General features: G+C 56.7%; 4 protein-coding genes and 1 pseudogene across 5 annotated transcripts in view; 2 read left to right on the forward strand and 3 right to left on the reverse strand.

Moving 5' to 3' along the window:
* Window positions 1–17,331, reverse strand: part of LOC146421354 (uncharacterized) — a 155,690-nt pseudogene that overhangs the window by 50,266 nt on the left and 88,093 nt on the right. The gene's annotated exons all lie outside the window — the stretch shown is intronic.
* Window positions 1–17,331, forward strand: part of LOC146421355 (uncharacterized) — a 121,611-nt gene that overhangs the window by 43,120 nt on the left and 61,160 nt on the right. The window lies entirely within an intron of this gene.
* Window positions 1–17,331, reverse strand: part of LOC146421360 (uncharacterized) — a 50,466-nt gene that overhangs the window by 2,898 nt on the left and 30,237 nt on the right. Inside the window, exon 5 of the mRNA XM_085047531.1 lies at window positions 7,614–8,117. Coding sequence (XP_084903657.1) covers window positions 7,614–8,117 — 504 coding nt within the window. The remainder of the gene's footprint in view (window positions 1–7,613; window positions 8,118–17,331) is intronic.
* LOC146421361 (class II histocompatibility antigen, B-L beta chain-like) lies at window positions 9,642–11,088 on the reverse strand. Its single transcript, XM_085047523.1, has 3 exons — window positions 10,795–11,088; window positions 10,085–10,191; window positions 9,642–9,983 (listed from the first exon to the last, which is right to left on the reverse strand). The coding sequence occupies exons 1-3, from the start codon at window positions 11,000–11,002 to the stop codon at window positions 9,975–9,977; spliced, it is 324 nt and encodes a 107-aa protein (XP_084903649.1). The 5' UTR covers window positions 11,003–11,088; the 3' UTR covers window positions 9,642–9,974.
* LOC146421362 (uncharacterized) lies at window positions 14,589–15,614 on the forward strand. Its single transcript, XM_085047450.1, has one exon. It carries the CDS (start codon window positions 14,619–14,621, stop codon window positions 15,525–15,527), a length of 909 nt encoding a protein of 302 aa, XP_084903576.1. The 5' UTR covers window positions 14,589–14,618; the 3' UTR covers window positions 15,528–15,614.

A 17,331-nucleotide genomic window follows, 5' to 3' on the forward strand; every position in this document is an offset into this window, starting at 1 on the left:
ACGCGACCGGAGCCAACTGGGAAGCTTTATTGGGAGCACTGGGAGCAGCCGGGCGGGGTCAGAGTGACAGCAGGGCTGGGGGGACACACGACCCCGTGTGACTGGAGTGTGAAGGATCTGCTGGAAGTCCGCAGCACTTCAGCAACCAGGAATGAACTCAAAAGAACCCTCACGGGTGGCCTCCAGGAAGGGGACAGTGTCAGTCCAGGAGCACAGGGCTGGCAGGGTGTGGCTGTGTCCAGGGCTCTGGAAGAGACGTGGTGCTCTGCTGGGACTGACATGCCTGGGCCTGGGCAGTTCAGCCGTAGCTGTCCCCTGTCCCTGTCTGTGTCCCCTGTCCCTGTCTGTGTCCCTTGTTCCTGGCTCTGTCCCCATCCCTTGTCTCTCCTGCTGCCAGCTCAGTGAGTGGCACACAGGCTGAGGGTCCCTCCTCTGTTCCCTGGGCGTTGGGTGGGAGATGTGAGGGCTGAGCCTGCTCAGGACAGCTCCATCCTCACGACGAACTGCTCTTTCCAGCTCCAGGCCAGAGGATCAGATCCCACCTCAAGTTTATAGTGGTGCTGGTTGTGCTCCTAGCCCTGGTTGTGGCTCTGGGGGTGTCCTTGGCTGCTGTGTCAGGTAAGGGAGGAGCAGCAGCCTCAGCCCAACCCCTCGGGGCACTGCTGGCTCACTGCTGCCTGAGGGGAGAATCCTCAGACATTCTTCTCCATTTCCCTCTGCAGGGAGAATACACAGAGAGACTCCAGTTACTCCAGTTAACCCTGCAGCTCGGGTGCTGCTGGCCTGTCCCCATGGCTGGGTTGGGTACAACAGGATCTGCTACTTCCTCTCGAGGCATCGTCTCTCCTGGGATCAGGCTAAGGCTCGGTGCTCCGAGCTCGAGGCTTCCCTGGCTGTGCTCACTGACAAGGAAATGGTGAGTGAGGGGTTTGGGGGGTTTGGGAAGGCCAAGGGGACCCTGGGGTGCTCCTGGGCTAGGAGTCCATTGTTTGCTCCTCTCTCCTTGCCAGGAGTTCCTGTTCCACCTCAGCAGGAATGTTGATTACTGGCTCGGGCTGCACAGACAGGGCCAGCGGCTGCAGTGGGTGGATGGCAGCAGCTTCAGCTCCTCCTGAGTCCTGGGGGGCACAGGCGGAGCCTTGGAGGCACAGGCAGAGCTTTGGGGGCACAGGCATGGCCTGGGGGGCACAGGCAGAGCTTTGGGGGCACAGGGGCACAATGTGTTCCCCTGAGGTTCCAGCAATGTCTCTGCTCCTCCCTGCAGGGTTCCTGTGCTGGGCAATGCGGGGTGTGTGCACCTGGCTGAGAATTATCTCGGGAGTGCAATCTGTTCAAATGAGATGCAGTGTATCTGCAGCAGAGCCCAAACCCACCTCTAATAGGGAATGGAGGAAGGATATTTTCTGTGCTGGGCAGTCTCAGCTTCACCTCATCCCCCCAGCATGGGGATTTCCTTCCTCAGCTGCAGTGTCTGCCTTGCACTGATCCTCAGGGTCACATCACTGCCTGTTCTGCAGGAGATGAACCTGCAGGAAGAGGAGATGATGAGAAAACAGATGTGTGGCTGCCTGGGCTGAGCCTGGGGGTTCTTTTGTCATTCTGAAAGCTTCACAAAAGTCATGTTTCTCTTGCACTCTGTATGTTTACTAACCAGGTACATATATATTTGTATGTCCCTGTGGATTCAGCTGTGAAACCTTTGCTGCCTTATGACCTTGGCTGGGGTAAGGTTCTGATAATACCAAAGTCATGATTTGACCCCAGAGGGGCCATTCCCTTAAGGGTTGGACTGCGTCCTTGTGGGTCCCTTCCAACTCAGAGCATTCGCTGAGAGGTCCTTGTGCGACCTCCATCAGTATTTATAGTGTAAATGTTGTTGTTGTTATTTCCTTCATTACTTTATTACTTTGTAAGAAATGCTAATCAAGGCCGTGCTGTCCCTCGTGTCCCCTCAGCACCTGCAGCCCTGTCCCTTGCCCTGCTGCCCCTGCCCCGGGGGCTTCAGCCGAGCCAGAGCCTCTTCCCAGTGCTCCCAGTGCTCCCAGTCTGCCCGTGCAGCCTCCAGCAGCCAGCGAGGCCTTCAGCTGGGCCGGCAGAGAGGAGCTGCTGGGAGCTCCCAAATCAGTTGGGTTCCGTTTGTCCTTCCCAGCCTGGGGAACAACGATTTGGGAGTTTTCTGCCCAAACGCTGTCCGTTCCTCCGCTCAGCCCAAGGGGTTTGGGGAGATTTTGGCTTTTTGTGGGAAATCAAGGCGATGTGGGGCTGAGGGAGATCGTCCCTCAGAGCCTCTCTGGCCAATCAGAGTTCGAGAACGAGGAGTGGCGGCAGAATCAGCCAATCGAAGCTAGGGCGGGCTTTCTAATCGGCGAATCAGCCAATGAGATCTAGGGGCGGGCTTCGGGCGGGAAAATCAGCCAATGGGAGCGAGGGGCGGGCTTTGCACAGTAGGCGGAGTTTCCCTGAGGGAAGCGGCGATCCGCGGATCTTCCTTCCAAATGTCTGTTCGCAATGGCTCCGGAAAGTCCCGGGCCGGGCAGGAGGCCAGGGAACCGCTGTGGGTGAGTCCGGGATGGAGCAGAGAGCTCCCTGCAGCCCCGGCAGGAGCCCAGAGGGTGGAGCAGGAGATGCGTGAGAGAGGCCGTGGGAAGTCCCCGCAGAACCTCGGGATTTTTGGGCCTGTGGGGATCCTCGCCTGAGCAGCCTTTTCTGAGGGGTTGTGTCTCCTGGGAGAGACCCCAGGCTGGAGCAGGACAGGGATTCCTCTCTGTGACCATGATACCAAAATCAGCCAGAAAATGAGCTTTCTAGCAATGCTTCTAATTTGAAGCATTTGAAAGCAGCCGTTTTTTCTTTATCAGTGCTGAACAAACCCCGAGGATCTCTTCTTTAATCGAGTGTGTGGGGTAAAACTTCCGAATGGGGTATTTGTTCCACGCGGATCACACATATTCATTACTAAATACTTCCTGGCTAATTCATAAACCTTTCCTCGTGCTCCTTTCCATCCATCCACCTCCTGCTCAGAGTCCTTTTGTGGTCCTGGAGGGACATCTAAAGGAGTTTCTGGTGATTGCACTCACTGATGTTTGGAGGAAAGCTCAGCTTTCCTCGAAATTGCTTCTCGTTGCATAACTTGCCCAACCTCACTGTAATTCTCTTTCTCTGTTCCTGCCCTGATTTCATCTATGTTTATCATCCTCTTTGCACACCTTTATCCCCTTTTATCTCTCTGCTCGCTAATCTTTAAGCTCTATCCAGCACCTTTAGGGGAACTGAAAATTTCTATTGTCTGTTCTTGATCAAGTCTCCGCTTTTTGTGTGATTCTGTGTCTTTTTGGAGCAGTCCCAGCCCAAAGTGTCACAGGGACTCTGCCGTGGGATGATGACACACCCAGAGCAGACAGATGTTGCAATTACAGTGTATCCAAGTTCAATTACAATATAACCATCTTCAATTACAATGTATCTAACATCACTCCAAACCTGCCCCATGTCGATTACAATATACCCGAAACCAATTTTTTAAAATGTATCCAATTGCAGATACAAAGTTATTCCTTCTTCATTTTGGAGCAAATTCCTGTCTCAGAACCTGTCTGGAATTTAACACTTCTCACAGTTCACTGACAATCTCTGGCACCATGTGGAATGGTGGTTTAATAACTGGCAGAGTGATCTGTGAAACAAAAATGTGTGCTCCTCCTCTCTGCGGCTGTTTTTGGCCCTGGGAGCCAAGTAATTTCATAATTTTCATCCTGTTTGGCTCTCTGCTGTGCTCTGCAGTGCAGAACGGAAACTTCAGCTGGTTTTGCTCTTCCTGTAGTCTTAGATCAACATGAACTCTGCTGATAACAAAGCTCTCCCTGCTCAGAGTGCACTAAGGCAAACCACACTTACAATCCCTCCAGATCTTTACTTTTCTGTCCCTCAGTTGCAATGTCCATGTTAAAGCAACCATTTAGTCCTTCTGTGCTGAAACAACTCATGGCAGAGCAGAGCATTAGATTAAATAACCTCATTCAGGGTGGTCAGTGCAAATCCTGCAATGCATCTTCTGTTGACAAAAACAAGTTATTTCTTTCTGTGTTTTTCCAATCTGGGTTCTCAGTCAGGCTTGCCTTTAAACATAGCCGGGCTAGAATAAACTTCTTGTGATTGTCTGGAGTGTTTCTGATTTTGGAGCCCAACAGAAGCACAGCAGGATTTTGAATTTCAAAGGTGATTTCCTGTCCCACTGTACAACAGGACTGAGCTCAGTCAGTGGCTCCTCTGGTGTCCCAAACCCTTCTGTCCCACCTGTGTCCCACAGAGCTCAGGCTCTGTCCCACAGTGAATTTTGGGATCCTGATTTAGCAGCTCCATGGCTGTGACTCCTCACTAGCAGCTGGGCCATCCTTGGCTCACATCACTGATCTGTTCAGCAAAATTGGCAGTGACTCCTCCCTGAGCCACTGGGAATTGTGGTGGAACACCTTGGGAAAGATTTTGGCTCTCAGAAGTGAATAATTCAAAAGATCCCTGGGACCTGCCAAGCCCAGAGCCAGAATTACCAGTGTTTCCTTTTGTTTTTGGAGCACAGCCCGAGTATAATCAGCCCAAACAACAAAATCTTTACGGGTAAATCCAATGTAAATCCAACCCAATTCCAGGTAAATCAAACTGAATTCCAGATTGATCAAACCCAATTCCAGGTGAGTCAAAAGAAATTCCAGGTGAGTCAAACCCAATTCCAGGTCGATTCAACCCCATTCCAGGTAAACCAAATCCAATTCCAGGTGGATCAAACCAAATTCCAGGTAAATCCAACCCAATTCCCAGTCAATCCAATCCAGTTCCAGGAGGACCAAACCCAATTCCAGGGGTGTCAAACCCAATACAACTCTTTTCAATGTCCCATCGCCCCTTTCCCTCCATTCAGGAAGCTCCTGACAGCTTTTTTCTGGGAGAAATCCCTGAATTTGGGGATTTTTGGGGTGCAGTTTTGGACAGGGACAGCTCTGCCTGCTTTTGCCCTCCCTGTCTGTGTCCCCAGTGTCCCACCCTGGCTGTGTTCCCAGTGTCCCACCATGGCTGTTATCAGACACTGAAATATTTCATGCCTCAAACATCGATACAAAGTTTTGCTCATTATAACAAAAAGTGTACAAAGAAGCTACAATCAAAAATCCTCCCTGAAGATACCTGACTGGGACTTTGGACTGAGAGTCAAACTGCTGAGATCCCATAAAGGGAAACCTATTGTTCACTCATCTCAGGCTGAGGGAAAGGAATGCACACACAAATCCAAAGCCACCAGCTGCTCTGAGAATCATCCCTGGCTGAGTTTGGGGTGGGGGCAGAGCACAGCTCACTGTGATGCCTAAAATGCTGGGAAAGATTGAGCACAGACCCCGCAGTGTAGGAAAATGGTATTCCCTTGGTTTAATAGGATCCCAGGTGCACCACGACGGAAAGAGAGCGACAATATCACGGGTTTGCAATTTATGGACTTCACTGATTAACATCCCTATCTAAAATTCCCCAATGAGAAACCTAACAAATGAAGTAATTGCCCCCTTATTCAAATTACCTCCCCCCAAAAAAAAGTTACAAATTAGTTTACAGAAACATGTCCCAGTGATAAAGCTCTTTCAAGGCTGGTGCCTCATGCTCTTGAAATTGTGGAGATTGTTTCGTCTTCTCCAAAGAATTCTGAACGAGGCTGGAGCACAAGGGTTATAAACATGTGGGGCTGAGATACAGAGAGTAAAAGGTACAGGAATGGGAAAGGGTAAAAAGGATATAAAAAGAGTATAAAAGTACAACAAAAAAGGACAAAAACCCATCAGGCATCAGCAGAAGCCAGGTTTACACAAACTGCCCAGCTGTGGAACCCCCAACCCCACCACAAAGTGACACAGAAACCCCAAAAAACGACACTGAAACCCCAAAAATTGCAGAAAAAAAACCCCAAAAAGTGACACAGAAACCCCAAAAAGTGACATGGAGACTCAAAAAGTGACGATGGGAAACCTCCAATGGGACAGTGAGACCCCAAAAATGGCAGAGAAAACCCCAAAAATGGAAGAGAAATCCCAAAAAGTGACACAGAACCCCAAAAACCGACAAAGAAACCCCAAAAAATGACACAGAAATCCCCAAAAGTGACACAGAAATCCCCAAAAGTGACACTTGAGACCCTAAAAATGACACAGAAACCCCCAAAATGATAAAAAAACCCCAAAAATGACATGACAAACGCCCAAAAGTGAGACAGAAACCCCAAAAGGTGACCCAGAACCCCCCCAAAAATGACCCAGAAACCCCAAGAAGGACACAAAAATCCCCCACAACGGCACAGAACCCCCAAAAATCTCCACCGCACGCTGCTGGAGCAGTTCGACATCAAATCGGGACTTTGACGTGAGAGGAGCTGAGGGGAGTCACAATCCATCACAGACCCCCAAATGCCAGGCCTTGCACCACAGCAGTGCAGGTGATGCAAGCAGAGTCTGCTGCTAGAGACTGTCCCCTGCCCCGGGGGGACATGCTGGACATTGTCACCTGGCCTGAGTGTATATTAACCCTTGGCACTCTGTGCTTTTTGGGGGGAAAACCACCACTGAGAAGAGCAGCTGGAGAAGATCAATGTGACATCGTTGGGATCCACGGATGGTGATGTTTTCTTTCTCCCTCTTTCTGTCCCCCTCACCTCTTTTCCTACTTCTCTTTTCCTCCCACTTTCTCTCATATTTACTATCAAATAAAACCTACACTACTGACTGGCATGTGGTCTCGTTTGCACCTTAATTCGGGCAGAGCTATTTCCAAAGAACCTTAATGTTTGGATCATAACAGCTGTGACCCCAATGTCCCACCCATGTCTCACCTCAATATCTTCATTTTTACCCCAAATTCAGGTGTTTTGGAGGATTGAAATGAAAACAAGACCAAACCCGAAAGAAAAGGATTTACATGTCTGTGCCCACTGAGGATCCATGTGGTTGGGTGGAAGGGAAGAACATTTTTGGACGTTTCCACCCCAAAATCCTGCTCTTTGCCCCAATTCAGAACCATTTAGCTGTGAAAGATGCCACTGGGTGAGAGAAAATCAGAATCATGGAATCCCTGAGGTTGCAAAAGACCTCCAAGGCCATCCAGTGTTGCCTCATGCCAAGAGATGATATAACTGAACACAAAAGGTGAGATTTTCTGGGGTGGAAAGTCAACAAATCCGCTCTCCCCAGGGGATTTCTGATGTCCCCAGGAATTCCCATGGACATTCCTGGCCCTGCCTTCATCCAGGTGCCCACGGGGAGCCAGGAGGGTGTGGAGCCACCAGCCAGGTGTCTTTGCCACACGGATCACCAGCAGCACGGATCACCAGGGCTCTGCACAGCTGGGGTCACTGGGGATCATCCACTGCAGATCTTCCCACTGGGGATGGAGTTGGAGCAGCAATGAAGCTCTTCCCACACTCGGGACACTAGTAGGGCTTTTCCCCAGTGTGGATGCGCCGGTGCCTGATGAGGTGGGAGTTATGCTTGAAGCCCTTCCCACAGTCAGGGCAGCGGAAGGGCCTCTCCTGGGTGTGAATGCACTCATGGAGGAGGAGATTGGAGCTGGTCTGAAACCTCTTCCCACACTTCCCACACACATAGGGCCTCTCCCCGGTGTGAATCCTTTTGTGATGGATCAGGTTGGAGCTGCGGCTGAAGCTCTTCCCACATTCCTTGCAATCATAAGGCTTTTCCCCAGTGTGGATCACCTGGTGCTGCATCAGGTAAGATCTGTCCCTGAAGCTTTTCCCACACTTCCCACACTCATAGGGCTTTTCCCCTGTGTGGATCCTCTGGTGTGTGATCAGGGCAGAGCTGCGGCTGAAGCCCTTCCCACATTCCACGCAGTCGTAGGGCTTTTCCCCAGTGTGGATCACCTGGTGCTGCATCAGGGTGGACATCCGGCTGAAGCTCTTCCCACATTCCCCACACTCATAGGGCTTTTCCCCTGTGTGGATCATGTGGTGTGTGATCAGGTTGGACATCTGGCTAAAGCTTTTCCCACACTTCCCACACTCATAGGGCTTTTCCCCAGTGTGGATCCTCTGGTGCACGATCAGCTCAGATCTCCACCTGAACCTTTTCCCACATTCCCCACACTTGTGGGGCTTCTCTCTGCCCTCAGGCTTCTCCCCCAGCTCCGAGCTCCGGCTGCATCTCCGGGCCTTTTCCTCCTCCTCCATCCAGCCACGCCTTGGCAATGAAAAATCCTGCTTTGGGGCAAAAACAAGGGCTCAGCGCCTTGCCCTGGGGGTTCCTCCTGCCCAGCTCCAGCTCTGCAACTCTCCCAGGGGTTTGTGGCCATAAAAACCCCAAACCACCACCATTCACCTCAAACCCTAACAGGATTTCCCCCTCTCTGCTCTTTGCACTTTGGCCTCCTCAGGCTCTCCCTTCCCTGCACTCATGGGGCTCCCGTGGCTCCCGGGCTTCCCTATTTTCCAGGGTCCCGCCTAGGGATGATCCGGGGGCTTTGGGGGTCCCAGGGGTCCCTTCTCCCCTCATTCTCTGCTCCGCGCTTCCAGGGATCCCAGGCTTCCCCCTTAGCCACGCTCCCCCCTCTCCAGCCTGCCGGGGCTCCCCCAGCTCCGCCATCGCCCCTCTCCGCTCACCCCCCTCCGGGGCTCCCGCCCTTCCCCTCCACCGCTCTCCCGGCCGGACCCCATGCCCCATGTCCCCCTCCCACCCCGACACCGGGCCGTGCCCACCTGCAGCCCCCAAAATATCCCCCAAAGCCCCACTGCCGCCTCAGCTTTGCCCTTCCGCCACATCCAAACTTTCCCCCCGCACAATCAAACCCTCCCAGCGACCCTTCACGAGATTTGGGGCTCAATCCCGGAAGCTGCGAGCTCCAAACACCCGCCCAGAAAAAACGCCGCTCGGGGACCCCCGAGACATTTGGGGCGACTTCCTCCTCCCCCTCACCTGCGGCGTGCGGGGCGCCGATGCTCCCGGGGCTGCGACAGACAAAGAGCTCCGCGCTGCTTCTGCTGCTCCTCCTCTTCCTCTCTCCAACCTCTTCCTGTTCCTCCTCTTCCTCTCTCCAACCTCTTCCGGTTCCTCCTCTTCCTGTTCCTCCTTCCTCCTCCCGCGGCTCCTCCTCCTTCCTCCTCCCGCTTCCTCCTGCTCGGATCTCCGGCCTTTCTCGCGCTCCTTCCTCATCCCTCCTCCTCCTCCTCCATCCCTTCTCCTCCTCCCCCCAAGCCCAGCGCCCACCCTTTCCCCCCCTTTTCCCCACGCCGTCGCATGCCGCGGGAGGAGCCGGGATGGAGCCGGGGCAGGTCGGGCTGGGGCAGCGCTGGGCTCCGGGCCAGGCCTGGGCGCCGCCCAGGCGCCCCCTCCCCAAATTGGGCTGGCGGGAAGCGCTGGGGGCGAGGGGGGGGCGCAGGTGGGGTTGGGGTGGGGAGCGCTGGGCGCTGCGGGTCTGCCTGGGAACTGGAGAGTCATCAGCGCCGCGAGCTCGGATTGGATCAGAATCGCTCAGCGCCTTCTCCCATTGGCTCATTTTCGCGGGGCTATTTTTCGGGGCTGTTTTTCTAGGGGGTTTGGAGGTTCTGGGGGGCTCAGGGGGTCTCAGCGCCTTTTTTGGGATTCGCTGTGTGCCGTGTCGGGGTTCAGCTGCCTCCCAAGGCCCCCAGAGCGGGGTGACACTTGGGGACACACGGGGGTCCCCATTCCCGATCCATCCCGGGGTCAGGTCTGCCCCCCAATCACAGCCCCACCGCGGGGTCCCCCCAAGTCCCTCCCCAGTGCCCCCCAAGAAACGCGACCGGAGCCAACTGGGAAGCTTTATTGGGAGCACTGGGAGCAGCCGGGCGGGGTCAGAGTGACAGCAAGGCTGGGGGGACACACAACCCCCCAAAATCAGCGTGGGGACAGAGCGGGGGGTCCCGGCCGGGCCCGAGGCCACGGGGAGGGGCTGCGGCCGGCGGCGGCTCAGGAGCTCTGTGGGGAGAGAAAAGGGGGTGACACCGGGCTGGGGGGCCCCGGGGGGAGCACAGCCGCTCCGGGGCAGGGGGGACACGACCCCCGGGACCCCCCCTCACCTTCTTGCGCAGGTAGAAGCCGAGCCCCAGCGCCAGGAAGACGAAGCCCAACACGAAGCCCCCGATCCCCGTCAGCATCTTGCTGCGGGCAGCGTCCAGCGGCATCTCTGGGGGGTCAGCAGGGCTCAGGACCCCCAAAAACCTCTCAGCGACACCCCAAGCCCCTCCAAGCACCCTCCCAGTCGCCCCCAGCCCACCCAGGAGCCCCTGAAACCTCCTCCCGATCCATTCCCAGCCTCCCCAGGACACACCAAAGCCCCTCCCGTCCATCTCAGCACCCCACAACCCCTCCCATTTGCCCCCCACCGCCCCAGGACCCCCAAACCCTCTCCCAGTCCCTTCCCAGCCCCACCAGAACTCAACAAGGTCCCTCCCAGTCTCTTCCCAGCACAACCAACCTCCTTCCAGCCTTTGCTTTTCCATCCCCAATCTCCTTCCAGCCCCTCCAGCCTCACTCCAACTCCCTCCCAGTTCCCCCCAGCACTCCCAAACTCCCTCCCAGTGCCCACCAGCACCCCCAGAACCTCATCCCACCCTCCCCAACATCCTTCCGACCCCTTCCCAGCCGTCCCACACCCCCAAGCCCCTCTCCCAGTAGAAACCAGCCTCTCTCCACCTCCCTCCCAGTTCCCCCCAGCACAGCCCAATCCCCCTGCCAGCCCCCCCAGTGCCTCCCCCGCTCCCCCCGGCGCTGTGGGCTCTGGCCGTACCCCAGTGCCGCCTCAGGGGCTGCTCCAGGCTGACGTGCTCCACCTGGCAGGTGTAGGTGACCCCGCGCCGGGGGGGCGTTTCCAGCAGCACCAGCAGCTGGTAGGTCCAGTCCCCGTTGGGGAGCAGGTCGGTGGTCATCACTTGCTCCAAGAGCTCCTGCTGGCCCTGGAACCACCTCACCTGCACCTGCGCAGGGTAGAAATCCATCACGGAGCACAGCAGGCGGCCGGGCTCGGGCTGGGAGCTCGAGGGCACCAGCGAGATGGACACGCTGGGGGGCACTGGGAGAGAGAGGGGAGACACTGGGATCAGCTGGGGGGGCGCTGGCAGAGAGCTGGGAGAGGTGGTGTGGCATTGGGACGGATTGTTTATGGACTGGGAGGGACTGGGAAAGGAGTGGGAGGGAATGGGAATGTAGTGGGGAGGACTTGGTGTCGAGTGGTAGGGACTTGGGGGGCACTAGGAGAGAGAGTGGAGGTGTGGGAATGGACTGGGAATGGAATGGGGTTGGGATTATAGGGACTGGAATACACTGTGGTGGCACTGGAAGTGACTCGCAGGGATTAGAGGGACTGGGAGAGAGGGGAGTAGGTTGGAGGGCACTGGGAGGGCACTGAGGGTGATGGTGGAGGACTGGGAATAGACTAGGAATGGGATTAGAGGGACTGGGTGGCACTGGGAGGGACTGGGAAGGGACTGGGCCAGAGGGGAGTTGTGGTGGTTTTGATTGGCCGAGAACATCAGTAAAGTATTTTTTGACATCTAGGAGAAATTTGGACCCCTCAGAACCTGTTGTGCTAGGCCTGGGGAGGTGTCTAAGGGGTTGGGAGTGGCACAAAGATGGCTCCTGTGTGTCCTGAGTGAAAGCTCTGGAAGTTTTTACATCAAATCCAGCAGTCAATCTCTGATGGTTCTGAAGGTGATGGACATACTGCTGGCCAGGTTTGGGCCAATTAGAGGTGCTAGTTCTGCCTCCGTGAATGCATATTTAAGAAAAAATCAAAACAAAAGTAGGAACACACTGCTTTTAATTTGAGGAGGAAAGGGTAAAAACATATGAAGGGAGAACAACATGGAGACACCAAGGTGAGTGGAGAAGGTGGGGAGGAGGTGCTCCAGTCGCCGCAGCTGAAAACCCTCTGCTAGCCGTGCTGAAGGCCGTGGGGGGAGCAGGAGGTTCTCCTGCAGCCCATGGAGTCCACAGGGGTGCAGAAATCCACCCACAGCCCATGCCAGAGGAGCAGGTGGATGCCTGGAGGAAGCTGTGATCCAGAGAGAGTCTCATCTAAACAGTTAAAACTGCAAAAGGCCTTGCAAGGGAGAGAAAGGCCTTGCTCCTGGCATGGAAGCAGCCTGGCCTCGGCTCGGCAGAGTCTGCACCTTATGGACAAGAGGACTCACGTTGCAGCAGAATTCGGGCGAGATGTTGCTCGTGAGATCAGAGGCACGCCAAAGAAGTTCCCAGAGGACTGTCTCTCGTGGGAGGGACCCCGTGGCTAAGCAGAAGACCCTTCTCCCTGATGGACTGAGCAGAGAACAAACCCCTCACCCTGCCGCCTGCCCGTGCTGTGGGTTTGGGAAGAGGGAAGGGGGCTGAAGAGGGAGGTGGTGAGTGAACAAATGGTGTACGAAAAGCTTATTTTTACCTCTCATATATCCTCCGACTCTGTTAAGTAATTAAATCATTTTCCAGCTTTAAGTTTAAAGCCTGTCTGCCCTTTCTTCCGTGGGTCCTCCTACCAGTGCCCTATCTCCCTCAACTCATGAATTTGGTGTGTGTTTTTACAGTTTTGTTCTTTCCCCTCCTCTGGCACGTGTGCAGCAGGAGAGAGCAGGGGTGCTGGTGTTTAGTCAGGGTCAAACCCCAACAGCAGCACAAATTGGTTCATCTGCAAAGAGCAACAGCAAGTGGGAAAATGTTGGGAAAACTTCACTAAAAAAATTGGGGGGAGTCATCTCTCTCCTCACTCCAACATGTGCTAGCATTGTGGATGATCTATAGAGTGTAATAAACCTCTGGGGATTTTTGATACCACAAGTTCAGGGAAACCAGTTTGAGATCCAAAGATTAGATGATTAAATTACACAAAAGTGCTGAGTAAGTTCATGAGGGAGCATACCAAAAATGTTTAAAAAAACATGAACGGCCACCAGAACAAATCTTACAATACCATGGAGCAGCGCCTGGGAATCCGAAGAATTCCTATCAGGTCCCAGAACCCACTGTGAATTTGAATTGTTACTAATTGATACAGACTGCTGCTCAGCCAAGCTCCTGCTCCATTCCTGAACTTCCACAAGCAGAACAAACACTTCCCAGAGCCACGAATACCGAATGTCACACAAACTAGGGGTGCATGTTAAGGGACACAGACAGTGGGCGGATCGGGAAGTCTGTACCTTCCAAGTACCTCAGCCAGACGGCAAAGGGACAGGGAGATGCAGCCGGGAAACGAGCATGAAAAGGAGGCTGCGTTTTACAGACCAATGGCAAATGCCCCAAGGCCTCTCCCTCTGTGCATCCATAAAGTCACTTTTACACGACTCTCCTGTCTCCTGCGGGCATTCTCCAATCCGAGCTCGCGGCGCTGATGACTCTCCAGTTCCCAGGCAGACCCGCAGCGCCCAGCGCTCCCCACCCCAACCCCACCTGCGCCCCCCCTCGCCCCCAGCGCTTCCCGCCAGCCCAATTTGGGGAGGGGGCGCGTGGGGGGCGCCCAGGCCTGGCCCGGAGCCCAGCGCTGCCCCAGCCCGACCTGCCCCGGCTCCATCCCGGCTCCTCCCGCGGCATGCGACGGCGTGGGGAAAAGGGGGGGAAAGGGTGGGCGCTGGGCTTGGGGGAAGGGGGAGAAGGGATGGAGGAGGAGGAGGAGGGATGAGGAAGGAGCGAGAGAAAGGCCGGAGATCCGAGCGGGAGGAGGCGGGAGGAGGAAGGAGGAGGAGCCGCGGGAGGAGGAAGGAGGAGAGAGGAAGAGGAGGAACAGGAAGAGGTTGGAGAGAGGAAGAGGAGGAGCAGCAGAAGCAGCGCGCAGCTCTTTGTCTGCCGCGGCCCCGGGAGCATCGGCGCCCCGCACGCCGCAGGTGAGGGGGAGGAGGAAGTCGCCCCAAATGTCTCGGGGGTCCCCGAGCGGCGTTTTTTCTGGGCGGGTGTTTGGAGCTCGCAGCTTCCGGGATTGAGCCCCAAATCTCGTGGAGGGTCGCTGGGAGGGTTTGATTGTGCGGGGGGAACGTTTGGATGTGGCGGAAGGGCAAAGCTGAGGCGGCAGTGGGGCTTTGGGGGATATTTTGGGGGCTGCAGGTGGGCACGGCCCGGTGTCGGGGTGGGAGGGGGACATGGGGCATGGGGTCCCCCGGGAGAGCGGTGGAGGGGAAGGGTGGGAGCCCCGGAGTGGGGTGAGGGGAGAGGGGCGATGGAGGAGCTGGGGGAGCCCCGGCAGGCTGGAGAGGGGAGAGCGTGGATAAGGGGGAAGCCTGGGATCCCTGGAAGCGCGGAGCAGAGAATGAGGGGAGAAGGGACCCCTGGGACCCCCAAAGCCCCCGGATCATCCCTAAGCGGGACCCTGGAAAATAGGGAAGCCCGGTAGCCACGGGAGCCCCATGAGTGCAGGGAAGGGAGACCCTGAGGAGGCCAAAGTGCAAAGAGCAGAGAGGGGGAAATGCTGTGAGGGTTTTGAGGTGAATGGTGGTGGTTTGGGGATTTTATGGACACAAACCCCTGGGAGAGTTGCAGAGCTGGAGCTGGGCAGGAGGAACCCCCAGGGCAAGGCGCTGAGCCCTTGTTTTTTCCCCAAAGCAGGATTTGTCATTGCCAAGGCGTGGCCGGATGGAGGAGGAGGAAAAGGCCCGGAGATGCAGCCGGAGCTCGGAGCTGGGGGAGAAGCCTGAGGGCAGAGAGAAGCCCCACAAGTGTGGGGAATGTGGGAAAAGCTTCAGGTGGAGATGTGAGCTGATCTGCCACCAGAGGATCCACACTGGGGAAAAGCCCTTCGATTGCGTGGAATGTGGGAAGAGCTTCAGCCACAGCTCCTCGCTGATCAAGCACAAGAAGATCCACACTGGGGAGAGGCCCTATGAGTGTGGGAATTGTGGGAAGAGGTTCCAGACCAACTCTGATCTCCTCCTCCATGAGCACATTCACACCCAGGAGAGGCCCTTCCGCTGCCCTGACTGTGGGAAAGGCTTCAAGCACAACTCCAACCTCATCAGGCACCGGCGCATCCACACTGGGGAAAAGCCCTACGACTGTGGGCAATGTGGGAAGAGCTTCAGCGACATCTCCTCGCTGATCAAGCACAAGAAAATCCACACTGGGGAAAAGCCCTATGAATGTGGGAAGTGTGGGAAGAGCTTCAGCCGGATGTCCACCCTGATGCGGCACCAGGTGATCCACACTGGGGAAAAGCCCTACGATTGCACGGAATGTGGGAAGAGCTTCAAGAGCAACTCCAACCTGATCCAGCACAAGATAATCCACGCCGGGGGGAGGCCCTATGAGTGTCCCACATGTGGGAAGAGGTTTCAAACCACCTCCAATCTCCTCGTCCATGAGCGCATTCACACCCAGGAGAGGCCCTTCCGCTGCCCTGACTGCGGGAAGGGCTTCAAGCAAAACTCCAACCTCATCAGGCACCGGCGCATCCACACTGGGGAAAAGCCCTATGAGTGTGACGAGTGTGGGAAGAGCTTCTCCAGGAGCTCTCTCTTGACTCAGCACCAACGGAGGCACCAGTGAGGGAAGCCCTGCGAGTGTCCCGAGTGCAGGAAGAGCTTCATTGCTGCTCCAACTCCATCCGTTGTGGGAAGATCTGCAGTGGATGATCCCCAGTGATCCCCCGTTGGGCAGAATCCTGGTGAGTGAGTGTCCCGAGTGCAGGAAGAGCTTCATTGCTGCTCCAACTCCATCCCCAGTGGGAAGATCTGCAGTGGATGATCCCCAGTGATCCCCGTTGGGCAGAATCTTGGTGACCCGCATTCCAGCTGATCCCCGTCAAGTTGGGGGAAGGTGTTTTAAATGGTCAAATTTTCCTTTTTCTCCTATTCTGAGTTTGTTAGCAATAAATTCAATTCACATATCCAATTTCGAGCCTGTTTTGTGCACAAAGGTGTTGGATGAGGGATCTCTTAGCCAGGTCCTTCTATCAGCTCAGGAAGCCTTGGTTCAATTTTCTCTCCCCATGGCGGCTGTGCAGGGCAGTGAGAGAGCAGCTCTGCTGGGTGCCTGGCATGGGGCCAGCGTCACCCCACTGCAATGTGCCATGGCCTCGTGTGGCCCTGTGCTCTGGAGCCAGCGCTGCTGTTGCTTTTTCCTTGCTGATGGTTTTCTCTTTTGCAGGAAAGGCTTGTGAAGTGCCCCCGCTGTCCCTGGCGTCCCCTGGGCGCCGGCAGCCGCGTCCCTTGGCCTGCTCCCCATGGGCCGTTGCAGGGCGGCTGGCGGAGGCTGGGAGCTGCCGTGGGGGCCGTGGGGCTGCCCCGGGGGCTGCGTGCCGAGGCGGGGCAGGGAGGTGCGGAGAACTTGGTCGCTGTTTGCAGAGCAATGGCGCCTTGGGCCCGGGCCCGTTGCAGGGCTGTTCCTCATGTGCGGCTTTGGCCTCGGCCAGCCCGGGGGGCGCGGGGCTTGGGCTGTGCGCTGTGCAGAGCCCGCGCCTCGCTGCCCTTGGCTGGCTGTGCTGTCACTCGGGATTGTCCCAGCGCCATTGCTGCTCGGTGCCAGCGAGCGGGGACAAGGCCGGCGCCGGTGTCGCCCCCAGGCAGGCAGGCAGGCAGGCAGGGCTTTAGTGGGGCAGCTGCGGCGCCATGGTGGGAGCGTGTGTGCGGCCCGGGAGCGGCGGCAGCGGGCGGAGCCCGGGGAGGCGGCGGCGGAGCTCGGAGAGGCTGTCCCAGCGCAGGTGGGAGCCGCGCTGCCTTGTGCCGGGGCTCGGGGCTCGCTGCGGGCGGATGGAGGGGATGCAGGGGGCGGCAGGGGGGCTGTGGCGGCTTCCTTCTCCCGTCTCCCTCCCTCCCTCCCTCGCTGGCTGTGGCGCCGTGTTGCCGCTGGCCTGAGGCCGCTGAGGGAGCGGCTGCCCGCGGTCTCCTTGCCGCTGCTGCCTCGGCAGGAGGCGGTGCCGGAGCAGCGCTGGCTCGTCCCGCTTGCTGTCGGTAGCACAGAGGTGTCTCTCCTGTCCCCGGGTCGCTGCGGTGCGGTCACCGCCGAGCTCCGCCGCCTCCGAGCTCCGCCGCCTCACGGCGCTCCGGCCGCTGCCGCTCCCGAGCCCTCACTGACCCTCCGGCAATGGCGGTACCGGGGCGGCACCAAGGGCGGTGCTTCTCCCCAGTCTGATTAATCACCGCTCCAGTATTACGAGTGACTGCACTATCACCCAATGGGAGTGAGGTGGGAGAGCTCTGCACACGCACAGAATCGCCCCGGTCTCTCCAGGCACAATCCCGGGGTTGTGGCCGAAATTCTCTTTTTGGCTCCTCAGCCCTGCAGTGTCCCTGCCCGGGCAGGAGGACAAAGAATCGCTGCTGCCCTGAACCGGCGGGAGCTCGGTGTGACC

The sequence above is a fragment of the Lichenostomus cassidix genome, unplaced genomic scaffold (assembly GCF_008360975.1).
Source record: "Lichenostomus cassidix isolate B80296 unplaced genomic scaffold, HeHo_3.0 HiC_scaffold_33, whole genome shotgun sequence".
NCBI classification, from domain to species: domain Eukaryota; kingdom Metazoa; phylum Chordata; class Aves; order Passeriformes; family Meliphagidae; genus Lichenostomus; species Lichenostomus cassidix.